The 17,655-nt window shown below is 34.4% G+C and overlaps 2 protein-coding genes across 2 annotated transcripts in view; one reads left to right on the top strand and one right to left on the bottom strand.

The window, feature by feature from the left end:
- Positions 1-4,716, bottom strand: part of LOC135133055 (adenylosuccinate lyase) — a 41,355-nt gene extending 36,639 nt beyond the window's left edge. Inside the window, exons 1-2 of the mRNA XM_064061306.1 lie at positions 4,611-4,716; positions 4,368-4,551 (exon numbers count right to left, since the gene is read on the bottom strand). Coding sequence (XP_063917376.1) covers positions 4,368-4,538 — 171 coding nt within the window. The 5' untranslated portion in view covers positions 4,539-4,551; positions 4,611-4,716. The remainder of the gene's footprint in view (positions 1-4,367; positions 4,552-4,610) is intronic.
- On the top strand, positions 637-2,159 carry LOC135132843 (uncharacterized). Its single transcript, XM_064061054.1, has 3 exons — positions 637-789; positions 849-1,700; positions 1,751-2,159. Exons 2-3 carry the CDS (start codon positions 1,515-1,517, stop codon positions 2,126-2,128), a joined length of 564 nt encoding a protein of 187 aa, XP_063917124.1. The 5' UTR covers positions 637-789; positions 849-1,514; the 3' UTR covers positions 2,129-2,159.
- Positions 4,717-17,655: the final 12,939 nt, after the last annotated feature.

The raw sequence follows: 17,655 nt of genomic DNA, 5'->3' as shown, positions 1-17,655 counted from the left end.
TGTTCCTCGTCCCTGAGATATAATTGCATCAATTCTTATGTTAGATGTTAGATGCATAAATCGGGTTAGAACGAAGAACCTTATTTTTACTAAAATTAAAAACAAAAAAAGTTCCACCACAAAATTGGTGGAACCATTAAAGCCATTATAATTTTTGGTTGGTTATAAAATTTTAAAAAACCACAATTTTCGAATTCAGTATCAGTAGAAAAGAAATGGGAAGCAATTTAAAAAATATGTTACTACACGTGTACAAAGAGAAAAAATCTTAAGTCATGACTAGTGAATCGAAAATAGGAAAAATAATTTTTTGGTGGGCAACGACAAACATGATTTGGGGTATTTAAAAAGAAGAATTTGAAGCAATATCGTCAGTCCAAAATTTAACACGGAAGCTATCGAACTAATTAAAAATCAAGTCATGACTTTGTCAAAAAAGGAATTGTCCAAATGCGTAGAACATGTTACAAACATTGAAGATAAGTACCCTTTACGACTATTCTGGACCTTATAACTCATTTATAATTCGACAACGAAGACAGTAGTTTTGTGCTGGTGACTGTAAGTGGTTTGCGTTTTACTCGTGTACATAAGGATACGTACACGAGTAAAACCATATGTAAATATGTAAAATAAACAGAATGTTTTGTTTTTACCTTGCAACTGTTTTAAGTTGTAACTTCAAAAAGTAAATAATGTAACATTCCTTTAATTATGCTAAAACAGGTTTACAATTTGCCGAGTCCGTCAACGAAACTTGTCAATACCCAAATTTTTCTGAGGTTGCCGGTAAGTCACGTGCTAAAAAATTAATAAAGAATATTGCAGTAATTTTCACTTACTTCTAGCTACTCTACTACGTGATCAAAATCACCATGCGCTCAACCCCCACCTTGTTCAGCCACTTCCACCTTTAGCCCCAACACGTGGTCAACAGGGATTTGTTTGTATACGGAAACTCCTGTGGTTTCACTGCCAAGTTTTTCAGAATGTAAATATGAATCACACGCTATTCCGTCACACTGGGATAATCGAGAAATGCCAGCAGATATTTTTCCCTCGCAGCACACCTCAACTACGGTATGACCAACGTTCTACTTTCCAACATCCAGCAAAAGCTATTTTCGCAGTACACTACACAGTGTGATAAGTGATAGATTTGTGGAAACGGAAACTGTAGAGTTCATTTTCCCCAGAGATACCGGGAACGACTTGGTGTAAAAGCAAGTGAAACACGAACGATCAGGGTGTTTGATGTTCAAAGAACAGATTTACCTTTATAAGGAAGGAATTGTAGTGATACTAAATTGGCTACTTCATGTTACGAAAACATAACTTTGTTATATTTTATTTTAATACAAATACATATTTTGAAAGAAATATCCCTGTTCGTGAAAATAAATGAACACCACCTACATTTCCGCTTCGTAAATAAACAAATCGCAAAGGTGCTAAAAGATAAACATTTTCGAATTTTCTGTAAAATATTCAGTTTAAACGTGCAAGTCAAAGAAATGGCCGAAGTGACCATAACCCAGTCAACAGGGGAAGACGATCAACTAAACAGATCCAACAGAGAAGCATTATTGAGGTTTTTTAGTGTGGACTCCAACATCAACATGGCCTGTAATATTTCTACTTCTTCGCCACCAACGTACAATTTTTACAGCAAAGATTTTGTGCTAAAAATTACTCAGTTGGTAAGGTTACATTCGTGCATTTCAATAAATTTCAATTTTTCTATTTTTAGGCGACTGGTATTATTTGCGTGGCTTTTTACACTAAAGGAGTAACTATATCGGCAGAGACTTTACCTTATGTGTGTTTTCCACATGTGGTTTTTGGCAGCTACATAATAATAACTTCTGTTATAATTATGAGTTACATATTCGGCCAAATTATGCCCGATGTTGTAACAAGGGCGTTTTTGTCAATCGGAATGATTTTATATTTTATATCAGCCACAATTTCAATCACGGTATGGTCCAGTAAAAAATCCCTTACGCCTGATATGGATATACCGCAAGCGCTACTTCTTGCGCAGGCTATTTTAAGTTACGCAAATTCTTTGCTGTATGGTCTCGATTTGTTTTTCAATATTAAAAAAGCTGTGAACTTCGAAGTGTAACTGTTGCACGGTTACATTTTTAGAACTTATTTTATACACTACTCTTACTTAAAAATAAACAAATTTTACAGTAATTTACAGTGTTGTTAGTATATTTAACAAAGTAAGCAGTATAGATATTTATATATAAAATACCGCGTAAAATGAATGACGCTTGTATACATAAAAATAAGACAAAACGCAAAAATAAGTCACTGGAGATTCCAGATTAACTAGATCGTTTTTATTTGTTGATTTGGTGATAAGATGCCGTCAAACATTTTTATCCCTCGGGGATGATCTATGAAAGTGATTTATTAATCGACCCTTATTTTTTCTAAAAAAAAAAATCGAAAATTGCAGAAAAAACTTTCACAGTTTAACTTATAAATTAGAAAACATTGTCGTTAACATAGTAAATTACTATCCAGAATTTGCCTGTTCGTAACTGTTGACGTCATCTCAAAATTTAATATTACATAAAAATAAACTTGATATTTACAATGTGATTATTTGTGATTTAATAATGTGTTCCCATTTTTCTTTATTGTACCGTCATACGTATAATCACAGAAATGAAATAAAAATTTTACGTTTGAGTTAGAATCTACGACGAAAGAAATTTTAGTAAGATACTTACTAACATTAATTTAATGATAACAGCACAACGAGTAAAACCTATTCATTCATTTCCTGCATCGCAAAAAGTTATTAATATGCGTCAAAAAACGTCGTTACCGAATTATTTTTTATTTTAATATACAAGATATTATAATTCTGTAAACGTCATTGTTTTTAGCTTGAAGGGGTGAGCTTAATTTAGTATATATTTTACTACATGAGGCATATACGGTATCCGTGTTACGACGCATACCTATATTTTTTTGAATTGCAACGTAGGTATCTTTTTTTAACCGATATTAATAGACCGTTAAATTGCGATTACAATAATATACAACACTTACTACATTTCATTTTCAGTTTATAAAAAATATAAAATTTATAAATATAAAAAAATTCAAGTTGAGTGAAATAAATTTTACGACAGTTCGAACACATTCTAAAATAACTACTTTCAAAACAGATTTTCTTGATTATAAAATAAAATGTGAGTACAGCCACATGTTAGGCGATAAAATTAAAAAACAGATTTGATAATTTTATCAATATAACAATGGATTTTTTTACTACAAAATGCGAATTTTTCACTTTTTTGTTATTTGTACGATTGCTGAAGCCAATCATTAGTGAGAATTAGTGATATTGACTTAAACAATTCAAATGGTACTAGATTTTTCCAGAAAACAAATATCTGCATATTGTTTTCAAGAACTGTACTTTAAAAATTTCGAAAAAAAATTGCTACCCTAATTTGAGCTTTCTATCTTGAGTTTACTACGAAGGTTTACAGGTAAGGTCATTGACTGAATTAATTTATTAAATATCTCTTAGGCTGACGAATATTGTTCATCAAATAAAAAAATTGTTCCATAAGTTCGTCACATTTTGTTTCTGGGTAATGATTATATTATTAGTGTTATCGATTATAAAAGTACTTGAGTACGCAACCAAGTATACATATTAAGATGCGTTGAGAAATGAGAAATATTAGAGGAATGGATATATGAAACACCTTGGTTCTATCTCATCCTCCAGAAAAAAAGAATACACTGGTCATTGTTTCAAGTGCTCCAGTATTCTACCAAAAACCGTGAATTTATAGACAATTTTTTAAATCGTTGTTTTTACAAGTGTGCGCACCAATTATTTAACTTTGAACATACGAATTAAAGTTACACAGTTGAAAACTTGCTAAATAATTTTTCTAAGAGAAATTTAGAACAATAATATTAAAGAAGTGAGAAAAACCGAAAACTCCTATCAATATTCTAACATAGTATAGGCAACCAATAAAACACGCAAAATCTTAGTAACTCCGAACGGCTCTAACAACCAGATATTCTAGATTTTTGTGGAATTATACTTTTTAAACTACAAATCACACCGCACAACCATTATACCCAAAATTAGGCATCAAAAAATCGAATATGCCAATACTAAATCTTCTCCCACCGATAATAATCATTCACATTTAATTTTAACAAATAAATGCATATTTATAAAATTAAGTTACCAGATTATTCTTAAAAGGGATAAACTGACACAATATAAATTTTCCGGGTACAAATTTCAAAAATTTCCCAATAATCACCATAACATAACCTAACTTTTCAAGAATAAGAATTTCTGAAGCACTCACCTGCTCAGCTTTGGCTAAATTTATCCATAATCGCCTCCACGTGGAAAATTTCTTTTGCTCACTAAAATTGTACTGCATATCTTTACTCGCATACCTCGTGCTAAGGGGTGACCGGTAATTACAGTAGGGGTTGTTGGAATCAAAGGTATCTCCGTTTTGCGTTTTGTACATCTTTTTCCTTTTCCTAAAATCCAAGACAAGTAATGAAACAGTTAACTCGGCTCTAAACCACGATTTACATACGTTTGCACAAATAAAATGTTATCTATTGACTTGGACTTTGAAAGATGGAGGTTGCAGATGGTGTTGAATTTATAACGCACGATTCTTGCGCAACACGTGACTTAACAAAGGTCATCAAGGGGAGACCATCGGGTTTGTTATCTTTGTTTTTGTGTGATAACAACCCCCTATGGCTCAATACAATACTTATTTGTTACACAAAACAACTTGCTAATAAATACAGGTGTCCCAAAATAGATTTTACTCAATGTTTGTAAAATAAATTGGTAGTACCTTCTTTATTTCACTCAACTCCAGTTTTGTATATATTTATAATATGTATATAAGTATGTAGGAGAGAAAAATTTCGAAGAAAACATTTTTTTTATGTGAGTGTGCGTGAGGGCGTTACATTATTTCTTTACCATTTATCCACATTATCAAACGTCAGTTTTTGATATAACATAAATTATAAACTCACTTTTATTATTTCCTTGTCAGTTAGGCCGGTGTCGAGGTGAATCGGTTTTATCAACAATTACTCAACCTGCAAAAATGCAAAGGGAGGTATAAGACATCGATCCCCAAGATTGCCGGATGCAATCTGCTACTTTAGTGATATTTATTACCAGCGAGTCCGTGTCTTTTTAATTAATTGATAATTAACAAGTTCAGTACCATTTTATTATGATCTGCATAAGACTGATTTACTTCACAAATTATTCAGCAATGAGCTCTGTTCAAGAGGTTGGAGTCAAAACGGTCTCTATCGTCTGATACGGAGTGTGCAATGAGTACTAAGGGAATACCGCGCGAAGTACTCACCCTCGCTTTCGACAATGGCGACTAGTACTGAGTCGTGCAATGGGGCGAGGGGAAAAAGGCGCACGACGCCCCCGCTCCAGTTACTATCCCAGGTCTAGTATCAAAGAGTGCAGGGGCACCAAGGGAAAAACTGAAGACGCGCGAGGTGCCCACTTTGATAACCAGTCCTTTGACCACGGACATCAAGGGAAAAATTAAAGACGCGCAAGATGTCCCACTGACAACTCTGTCCGCCACAAACAGACACTTCCCCCGCAACAACAGGAGGCTATCCGCTACAACAGATAGTTCACACAAAAACGGGTAGTACCGGACTGTGCAATGGCAAGGGGGTAAATACGCGCCCTCACCGGCCCCACATACTACCTCGAGTTGCCAGTTAGGTAACACAGGAAGGCGGACAGCTAATTGAGTTAGCTCGACATGTCAAGGCTCATTTCATCAATTATTACATTCTCAATTTCTCTCAAATTCTGTTAACATTACTCGTATTTGACAACTGACTCGGTACCACTTATCAATAATCAGGTCAAATACAGCAGTAATGATAGGGAACGGACTCACCGAATTATTGCAGATTATTATCCAATTAGATTTTATGATGATTATCAGTACGGATTACACCCTTGTGAAATCTCGCTCACATCACCACACCCTCAAGAACCGATAACTCATTGATAACACTTTTAAAACTGAAATCTTTATCCAGGACTTTTTAGTTGCACTCCCCCAAAAGAAACACAGCCAACCAATCAACCCCAATCAGATCTACTTTTTGAGTCACACGTGTTTCTGTTTTTGCCTGCGATTGCGATAATCTCAGAGTTGTTTCGCTCAAGTGTAAAACCTCGTTCACATCCACTTAGCATACGTAACATGACAAAAAGACATAACATAGAAAGTCTATATACCACCAAACCAGTGGCGGCTGGTGGGTCAAAATTTCGGGTCGGCCAAATATTTTGAGTCTACACCTTGGTGTTATATATTTTCGTAATGTATGGCTGCTACTCATTAACCACTGACATTTTACGTGCCAGGATGTACAAAACATCTCAAATGTTTCGACCTGTTAAAATAATTTTTTATAGGAAATTGACAATGTCAGTTTGATTCCAAATACTATTAATCCTTAATTCTACTTGTTCTGCTTTATCATTAATTGAGAACCACCGAAAACATTATTTTTACTGAGTTCCGCGTCGACCGGCGGCTATACGGCTTGCCGACCCCGTACATCCACAATTAAATAATAATAATTAAATAATGACATGCAGTTAAAAAATATAAAAAAAAGTAATAATAAAAGTACCAACTGTTAACTATCTTCATTTACATTTTTTTTTTAAATGTATATGACAAATTGTCAAATAAATTAATTGAATAATTGAAAAATTAAAATGATTTAAAACTTTAAATTCGTTTCTGAAATATCTGAAAACGCTTAGATGCTAAAAATACAGAAAAAGCGCATTTATGTTGTAGCTAAGTTATGTACGAAAAATAAAATTTTAGATAATTTAATGTAATTTTTTTCGTTTATTATTCATACACAGGAAAATGTATTAAATCGACAATTATTATTAAAAAAAAATAGTATGCACTGAAGAACATCGAAGCCGTTATTGTTTTGTAATTTGGTTAGCCATCTTAAATATTAAGCGTTTTAAAAACTAAATTCGCGTTGCTGGGTACGGCGAAGGAGGATTTCGCCGGACCTGGCACAACATACGTTCCGCCAGGTCTTTGTCTACTACAGTGGACTAGACAAAGAGAACGATGAAACCGTAAGCTGCTACGAAGTCGAAACATCGAGCATAATGCATTCCTGGATACGGCGTGCCGAAATCTCGCCGGCAAAGCGTGTTTATCAGCATTTAAAATTAGCAACAAATGCTTTATTTTGTACCTACAATATAATAAAATATATTTTTAATATATATGATCTATCCTAACGTACATTCAAACTTTATTTCTTTTTTTGTTTTCTAATTTCAACGCTTACTAATAAGTATTTTAAAATGACTGGTACGGCGTGGCCGACCCTGCCGCCCCTGACCAGCCGCCCCTGCACCAAACCTATCCGCTCACAATGGCTTTGTAATTCACGTAAATTTATGTTTTTGACATGCGCGTTTCTCTTTTCGTATCTTGTTTATATTATAACTGTCATTCGCGGTCAAACTTGAGGTTAGAAGTTATAATAATGTTGTATCCGCTGATAATTGATTCCGTCATCCATTCTGCTTCTTCTGAATTAAAATGAGTTTAGAGTTTAGAACTTATCTAGGTTAGAAACAGAAATAAGCCGCGTACCACCGTATAGCCGAAGGGGGGACGAACGAATGCTGATTGGCTGTGCATAGGAAACATAGCATAAGAATACGCTAAAGTTGAAGTTCGGTCAACTTTTCTGTACGCCATGTTATATCTTCTATGTTGGTCATCGCGAACGTCATCCCAACGGCGTGCCAACTTCCAACGGCAACGTCAACGGATGATATAAACAATGCATACCTTTACTGTATATTTATCTTCCAACGGCAACGTCAGCGTCAAGTTTATAAATCGACCTTTAACTGCATGCTTTTACACCCCAAATATAAAAAAATATGAAGGGAAACATATGTTAAGTCAAAACCTATCTTACAAGTATGTATTTAGTTATTTTTGGTACTCACGTTTTCGGTTTATACTAATTCAAGGAGGAACGAAATACTTATGGTTTAACAAGCTTCATTCACAGATATTTACACGATAAAAATTGTACAGAATCGACGTCTTATAGGTATCGTGTCCTAGACCCAAGAGAGAGTTTCGGTTTCTTTTCGGTGCATCTTCTCTTCTGGGCGCCTGCGTTGTCGTTTGACCAATTGCTGAGTCGCGTAGTAGTCTCTGTGGCCTATATACAAAGGGTTGAAGTCGCCACAAGTATATAATTAAGTATATTTTATTTTTTATCGACTGGAAATGAAACGAATATCAAAATGTTTTATATTATTTTTATGCATATTTACTTTGACTTGCAATGTCACTTTTAATTATATCATACTTGCTATGCTTACGCATCGTAAACCTCGGAAGCACGAATCACCCTCAAAATGTTTTATATATTATTGCAATTATAATTTAATGGTCTATCAAAATCCGTTAAAAATGCAGGAAATGTAATTTAAAAAATATATTTACAATTTACTAAATTCTTTTTCCCCTTCAAGTCAATCAAAAGTCTTTTAAAGAATTTCAAAATTTCTATCCGTTCTATCTGTTCTACATATTATCATCATCATCATCATCATCAATCTATATATCATGGGTATCATTCCCTTGGCATTGTACTCCATTTGCTGAGTTCATTATCTTTTTTCGTACTTTCGTTACTGTGTGCATTTGTTTGCTGTATTTGTCACTTTGTCTCCATATCTTCCTATCCTTACACTTTATTTAACATGTTACTGAGATAAACGCATAAGTAGGTACATGGCGTTCATAAATTTAGAACTATTGCAATTTTTTTATTTTAAATAATATGACTGCGATATCATTCCTCAGAATAATTATGACATTTGAAGTTTTGCTTCCATTCTAATTAAACAATCCACAATCCTAAAGAGGCGGTTCAAATCAGTTTGCTTATCACTTGGTTGTTAGAATCATTTATGAAAGTCCTGTATAACTTTATAGTTTCATAACATTATCTAATGTTATGTTACACAATGAAAAAATCGCATTTAATACTGAAGATAACGTTATCACAAAAGAGTCTATTCTGTTTGGAAAAAATTATATATCTTGCACTGAGTTAAATAATCGCATACTCCTAGCTTATTGTACTTGTTATTGTTAGTCTGTTGACAGCAACTGTTGGTTTTGCAGTGCATTTCCAATCTGTGTGAATTATTTTTATTGTTTTCTGTAAAGACACCAGTTCACACTGGTTTAGAATCCAATAAACAAAAATTATCGAAACATATAAATTTTAGAGTACCTAATTATCTTATAAATTTTATGATTGGGAGGCGTTTCTAATTTGCAGACCACAGATTATCTTGCAGACTGGGGGTTAAAAATGCTCCAATCAAATCAAAACTCGATATTTGCTTATTTCTCAATACGAAGATTGTTGAAACAAAATTTCAACCCGTTCGGAGAAACCTTTAAAAACTACCCCCAAAACAACATTGCGGACTGGTGCTTAAAAATACGGTAGTTTTTCAATATGGGGATTATTGATGCAAAATTTCAGCCTATTCGGAGAATAGGGGTTAAAAATACACCAATCAAGTCAAAACTGGACATTTCCTTATTTATCAAAACGAGGATTGTTGATACAAAATTTCAATACATTCGTAGAAATCCTTAAAAGAAACAGACTAGGGATTAAGACAGCCCGGCTACCCAGCGATCGCCTTAGAAGCTCAGGGTCCCTAACGAATCACTCCAAAAAATTATTTTGTTATTTAAATTTAATTTAGTTTTTTTAATTTATTTTTTTATTATTTTATTGTTAATTATTAATTAATTTATTAATAAGTATTTAAATTTAAATTTACAAAATATATAAATTACGAATATAGGACTATTTGTTATAGATACGTGAATTGCGATAATTTGAGTTAATGTTTATCGTTGTTAGATATAGTAGACCAAAAGCTGTAAGGTTATATGGCCATCATAAAATTATCCCAAGTTAAGTTGTTTCAATAGAAAAGGTTTTAGGGTCGTAAATAATGTGTCCACTGCAGCTCGACCGGCTGTTGAGGTTTCGATCAGGGGCGGCTTTCACTAAATATGTAAATCCACCACTCCATTATTCCTTTACTACCTGCAGCCGCTGAGGGTTCCAAAATAACCACTCGCTTTGAAAGCCGGCCCTGTTAAATGCGAGCAAGAAATGTTTAGAAGACGATTTATTGCCAACCGGTAAGCTTAGTGCGAACTACACAAAGGGGGTATTTATTTCCGGTCAACTATTTTTATGATGGTCATATAACCTTATAGCTTTTGGACTAGTATAATAAATAATCAGTTGCTACTATGTAAGAATGCATAAGTTCGGCATTTTTTCGTCCAGTCTCACATTTTGGGGTGTGTTTTTACATGTCATTTTTGCTGTTAACTTGGTTCATTCAGTACATACTATATGCTGGTTTTGAGTTCTTTGAGGTACTTGTTATTAAACTTTCATCATCAATCAAAAAATACAAAGTGGTGTCCAGAAGAGAAAATTTAAAATTCAGAGGAAACAAAATCTTAAGACATTTTAAAGAAGATTAGAGACATTTTTAATTTCTGCGAAACCTAACGTAAAGAAAACGTTTTGAGAGAAAGTTTAAATTAATAATAATAGGAAGCTCAAACTTAATTTTATTTGAATTTCAAAAAGAACCCAGAAAAGTGCTAATTTCTTAATTAATTATTATTATTGGGAAAACAGATAAAGTGCTGTTAATATTATTCTAAGACCCACCACTGATCCGGAAATGACCGGCATTCAGGCAAGACTTCTATCATTACGGGTACTAAGACCAAGTAATGATATGTATTGATTAAATTAACAGAACAACTTTCGAGATTCTAGAATTACAGCATACAAATTAGTCTGCTATTATTCTCTAATCTCACCCCATCCCCAAAAGTCTAGCGTAACTACCGACCATTTATCCGCGCATCACTTGGAAAGTGACCTACACTACTCTGACCTACTGGTGCTAACCTAATCTGACTTATTATTATATTATATATATAATAATATTATTATTAATAATAATATTATTATATATATGTAAATCAACGGATGCAAGACCCAATTACACACTTGCAAAAGAAATGGGAATAAATGTGTAATAGGTAATCAGTAGCTAAAATTACTACTTTATCCCATAGGGAATGTTAACAAAAATATCAAAATCATTCTGACTCAAATTAAAATTATTGGTCATTTGATAAACAGGCGAGTACTTTTCGACATCTATACGCGGTGTAGGCAGATAGAAACAACGGTGGTCACGAGAAGAAAGTCTTGGACAGAAGATATAGAGCTTGCTGAGAAGAGTGGGACAGTCAATTTGTGAGCCCATTAGATTTCTAAGAAAGTTCAATGAATAAGAAGTGCGTCTAGTGTTTAAATCCGTAAGTTGAAATCGGTTTAAAAGAGAGATTTGGGGTGTACCTCTTATTGGATATGTACCATCTACTCCATATGCTAAATTTTAAGAAAGCGGCGCTGAATTTGTTCTAGAGCGTCAGTGTGGTTTTGACAGAAAGGGGACCATACTATACTTGCATATTCCAACCTAGAGCGCACATAAGAAAAGTATAAGATTCGCAAACATTTCAAGTCATTGAAATTGCTGCCACAACGCAGAATGAATCCAAGGGATTTCAGAGCATTTGCACAGGTGTTGTTAATATGTGCTCGAAACGTAAGTTTGGGATCGAAAGTCACGCCCAGGTCAGAAAAGTAGCCTACTCTGGATAACACAGCTTCATTTAAAGTATAATCATATGAGATTTGTGAATTCTTATTAGTATAGGACATTATGTGACATTTATCAAAATTTATTGGAAGCATATTCAATTTACTCCACTGTAGGAGATAAAGTAAATCCGTTTGCAGTAATAGACAGTCCTCATATTTAGCTATATCACTGTATATTTTTACGTCGTCTGCATACAAAAGAACATTAGAGTGAATAGCTTGGACTAAGTCATTAATATAATTATATCACGAAGAAGAGAGGACCTAAGACTGAGCCTTGTGGTACGCCACTAGAAACAACAGACGTCTTGGACGCATGTCCTAAATATTTTACAATCTGAAGCCTGTTAAGACTTGATTAGTTCCAGAAGAGCGACAGAGAATCCAATATTGTTCAACTTAACTAATAGAATTTTATGATTTAACTTATCGAAAGCTTTTGAGAAGTCCATGTATGCAACGTCTACTTGTAGTCTCTTATCAAAAGAGTCAGACACAAACTGAGTAAAAGTACATAAGTTGGAAGTAGTAGAACGGCCATACACGAAACCATGCTGAGATTCTGAGATCTTACTACGAATATTAAAAAGAAGAAATCTATGTAAAACAAGTTCAAAAACCTTAGCAAAGTTACAGATCAGCGAGATACCATGGTAGTTCACTATCACACTTCTTTTACCTTTCTTAAAAATAGGAGTTATGATCGATAATTTCCAAATTTCAGGAAATATACAGGTTTTCAGGATTAGATTGAATAATAACATTAATGGGCTGACGCACAATCAGATACCAAATATGCAGGTATTATACATAAATTCTCATCCGCACTTACAGAAATTGAAACATAAATACCATTTTTTTAGAAGATTTGCTAAAAAATCTGTGCATGACATAATTATATAACATTAAAAATTGTAAAAACTGGTTCTGCAAACTGTAAACATTTTTTGATGTTGTGTCTCCAGAAATTTCAAAGAGTCGACATAAAAATCTATGGTTCTTATACACTCCCCCCAAAAATTATCGCACCACCCTCAAAATTTTGGTTATTTCCAATTTGAAAATTTGTAGAAGACACATATGGGGCTAAATCATATCCAAACATATTTTTATTTATTTATTTGCCAGAACAAAAACCAATATGAGGATTAAAACGATGGTTTCTAGTTCTTTGGATAAATATGCACATATACGAACTTCGTCCTTTTGATTTGCAAAGGATTTATGTACACATCTGTTGCTACTGTCATACATATTCGACATTATGGAGGTCCCTCAACGTTTAACCTTGCATTTGAGCCATGAGGAAGTTGTACGAGCATTGACTCTGTTGGAAGATGGTCGTAGACAACGATACGTAGCAAGAGTTTTAGGAGTTAATCATTGCACAATAGTTAGACTTGTACAAAGGTACCATGAAACAGGAAGTGTTGCCAGAAGACCAGGACAAGGTCGTCGAAGGGTGACTTCGCCATGGGATGATCGCTTTTTGCACTTAACAGCGCTCCGTACGAGGCATTGCACTGATCGATTACTTCAAATCGAGTTGTTTGGTGCTCGAGATGTGGATATTTCTGTAGAGACAGTAAGAAATCGGCTTCGCGAAGATAATCTTCTAGCTCGTGTTCCTGCAAAAGGACCATTACTCACCAGAGCCCACCGAGTAGCCCGGCTAGAATTCACAAGGGAGCATGTGAATTGGGGAATTGAAGATTGGGAAAATGTGATGTTCTCTGATGAGTCTAGATTCTCTCTTTGCTCAAATGACAGACGAATACTGGTGTATAGAAGGCCTGGGGTGCAGTATTTTCAATGTAACTTCAAAGAAGTGTACAGTTCGGTGGAGGTTCCATTATGGTTTGGGCTGGCATATCTTTGCAAGATCGTACAGATTTAGTACCATTACCTGGAGCTCGTTTGGTGGCTGTACGTTACATAACAGACATTTTGGAACCACATGTCATTCCATACGGACCATTTATTGGTCTAAATTTTGTTTATATGCATGATAACGCTCGGCCGCACATAGCCCGCGTTGTACAAGCTTATTTCAGAGAAACAAATACGCCTGTTATGGAACAGCCAGCTCGAAGCCCTGATATGAATCCCATCGAACACGTGTGGGATGATCTGCAATGTCGTGTTGCGGGCCGTGGAATTGCTTTTAGAACTCTCCAACAGCTAGAAGCAGTTCTTATGGAAGAATGGGAAAATATTCCTCAAGACAATATTGTGCACTTTTACGAAGATAGCAACGACGGATGGAAGCCGTTATTCAAGCCATGGGTGGAAATACACGATATTAATTTAATTAACGCTTATAAACTTATGTACCTACATTAAGACAGTCTCCAAATCAGGCCCAGAATATGTATATTTTTTAAATATTGTCATTTTTTGGCATTGTCTTGCACACATTTATCACTACTATGTATATGGTAACCACATGTAGTCCGGTTCGCTAGAACTGGAGGTGGTGCGATAATTTTTGGGGGGAGTGTATGTATTGAATTTTTTGTAACTGATACCTGATACCTAATCTAATGATATTGTTATTACCTAACTGTCTTCCTCCACTACCCCAGAGAAGATACAAAATGGGAGCATCATGAATATGGAGTTCCTCTACAACTGTATGAATATTAGAAAGAACAGTGATAATTCCAGTTCCTGCATGGTTGTCACGTACAAAATAACTGACCTGAAAGACGAATTTGACTTTTGTTCAATAAAGGAAAATTACTTACCACAAGTTCTCCACTAATTGGATTAAAAGTTAAAGCACCTATAGACGAATTTTTGTGAGATGTTTTTTCACGAGCAACTTGGTTTTGAGTATTTATATTCCATATAGTTACACGTGCTGAAGCTTCATCAGTACAGCCACAAGCAAGCAATGACCTCTTCCAAGGGTGCGATGCTAAAGCCTTCAAAAAGGGCGCAATGTACCTAAACAAAAGCTTCTATCTTGAAAGTTAACTTACTCTAATTATAATTATATATATTGATTTGCTTTTAATGGTGAACACTCGTTCCATGTCTGAAATCTTCCACACAATCACCGTCTTGTTCATATTGCTTGTAGCAAGAAAACTTTTATCACAGGAAACAGTAATGTTAATGATACTGCATTTTGGAAAACAGCAGACTCTTTTTAAAATATTTAATTCGGATGTATAAATACTTAAAATGCCTCTACTGCATCCCGCTACTAACATCTTGTTATCTAGCCATTCTAGGCAAAATATTTCGCAGAAATGCAAGCAGTAATGGTTTTCATGTATTTGCTGCAAACAATCGAAATTTTGGTAAAATAAAAAAGGATTTGAAAAATTAGAATAACAAATGCATTCTTACTTTATTCTTGACGATACACCAAATACCGATCCTATTAGGAAATAAACCAACAGCAAATTTGCTGCCATCGGGTGCTCATTTAACGCAGTGTTGAACACCTTGTCCTGTATTAGTTGTCGCTCTACGACAGCCTGGATACCACATGTGCACTTCGTTTTCAAAAATTGTAGCTAGACAATTTTGGCTACTCCAGTCGGCAACATGATGACCTACAATGACTGTCATTTCTTTCAAAACCACAAAAACTTACTACTTAACATTGACGTGAGTCAAATTGTGGCATATCTAGGATCATTTCAGGTGGACCAATGACTGGTTTTCTGCGTAGTTTCACTGGCCACGTTTCATTCCACTGAGTGGAAACACCATTCAATGAAATTTTTTTGGGGGGAAAAAAGTTTAAAACCTTGGCTTCTAACGGAAGTAAGGTGTTTCTTAAGAGCTTTTGAAAATTGCCGTCATGGTATCGCACTTTGGCGTAATTAATAAATCCAACATCACTTTGAATATCTGGACTATTTAGCAACCCAGCGGCGTCACTGCTTCTCATTAAATCTATCTCAGTATTTATTCTATGGGGTACAAATCTGTCGAAGTATTTCTTGGAATTTATCTTAAAGAAAAAAATAGTAGCCTTTGATTGAAGACACGATTTATACTTACGGAACCGAACATTTTTACTTTGCACATGCACTTAATCACTAAGTATATCACATATCACCGAGCGATTGATAAATGGAAGAGATAATTTTTTTGTGCAGGTGTTAAACTTGCGTACTTCCGAACCAACTTCAACGCACCCAATTCTTCCTCTTCTATTGTAGTAAACGACTTGGATTCATCGATTTTAGTTTTTGGAATTTATATAATATAACACTTCCTTTATCAATAACATTTTCGATAGTTAGTTGCACCATCTCAATTTTTCTTAACGCAGCAAATACGCCCATTACTAGAATCACCTGAAACAACATATTTTGAGAAAACGTTCTCAAATAAATCTTTTGCATACCTTGTTCAAAAGATGCGTTTCGTTAGGCGCATTTCTTATGGACGTTAAACTGTCAAGACTTGTGATTTTTTGGGAGAATATCCTTTCGATTTTTGCTTAAGGAATGCAATCAATTGTTTGAAAATCGAAATGTCAATATTTTCATTTATCAGGAAAGTCGCTTTCAAGTACGAATACTTTGCCCACAAGGAATTAGGGCTGTATTTTTCAGACTATATAAAAAAGGACCATTATTAGTAAACATATATTTAAACGATACTAACTCACCAGGTCTTGAAAGTAAGCCATCATCACAGCTTCGTCATAACATTATTGGTGGGGATGATTAGGCAAATTTTGGTTAGCGTTTTATCATTTACATGATATTTTTAACATAATACAAAATTTCACAACAATCGGTCCAGTTCTTTCGGAGATTATCTGTCTAATAAAAATCGGGGACCGTAGACAGACGGACAGACGGACAGACAGACGGAAACAAGAGACCTATTTCTTCGTCTTCTAGGGGTCACGAAAGATCGAGAAAATGTAAAAGTAGAGAGTCGGCCGACGGACTCGATTGTAATACTTTCTTTGCTTACGCTCAGTTTTTTTTGCATTATCACTTCTCGTATAGATAAAAACTAAACATTAAGTTTCGATTTGGTAATAATATTTTTAAGGCCCAGCCTACAAGTTTGTTTTGGGGTGATTTTTAAGGGTTTCTTCGAACGGGTTGAAATTTTTTATCAACAATCTTCGTATTGAGAAATAAGCAAATGTCGAGTTTTGACTTGATTGCAGCATTTTTAACCCCCAGTCTGCAAGATAAACTGATGATTGAGTAGAAAGACAGAATGTTCTCAAATTGTGTGTTTGAAATTGTTTGATTTTTGAATAAACAAAATTATAAAGTAGCTAGCTACACGCTTTATATGAAGTAATCATTTTAGAATGTTGGCAACTTCCTACTCATTGCCATCTGTTTTCCTTCTCACTAAAATTATTGAATATGAGTGACAGTAAAAGTGATCTTGGAACTCCACCAAAACTTTTATAAGTCGCCACTATAGCAATAGATAACCTAATTTGTTACCTCCAAAATCGAAACAAGTTTACGAACATTGCTATATACTGAAAAAAGTCAGAAAGGGCTTATTCATTTTCTGAAAATATCGTTGTGGCTTGCCAATCAACATGAATTTTATTGTTCAAATTTATGTTTATTAAAAAATAAAAATTTTCAAATATGGTTAAAGGAATAATTTATTACAAAACACGTGTTAACTATTGTTTTGTATCACAAATATATCTACCTACTCATAACGTCAATAGTCTTGAATTTGCTCAAGGTACTAAGTACGTGCTGTACTTAGTTGATGGTCCGAGGGCAAGAGAGAAAGTTTTCCACC

The sequence above is a fragment of the Zophobas morio genome, unplaced genomic scaffold, assembly GCF_036711695.1.
Source record: "Zophobas morio isolate AGI-343-1 ecotype UQ-CSIRO unplaced genomic scaffold, CSIRO_AGI_Zmor_V1 ptg000021l, whole genome shotgun sequence".
Taxonomy (NCBI): domain Eukaryota; kingdom Metazoa; phylum Arthropoda; class Insecta; order Coleoptera; family Tenebrionidae; genus Zophobas; species Zophobas morio.
Note: the sequence above shows the minus strand (reverse complement) of the source record. Positions and strands in the feature narration are given on the sequence as shown.

Coding starts and splice junctions, on each gene's coding strand:
- LOC135132843 (XM_064061054.1), top strand. CDS start 1,515: ATGGCCGAAGTGACCATAACCCAGTCAACAGGGGAAGACGATCAACTA. Junction 1,701..1,750: donor TGCTAAAAATTACTCAGTTG/GTAAGGTTACAT, acceptor TTCTATTTTTAG/GCGACTGGTATTATTTGCGT.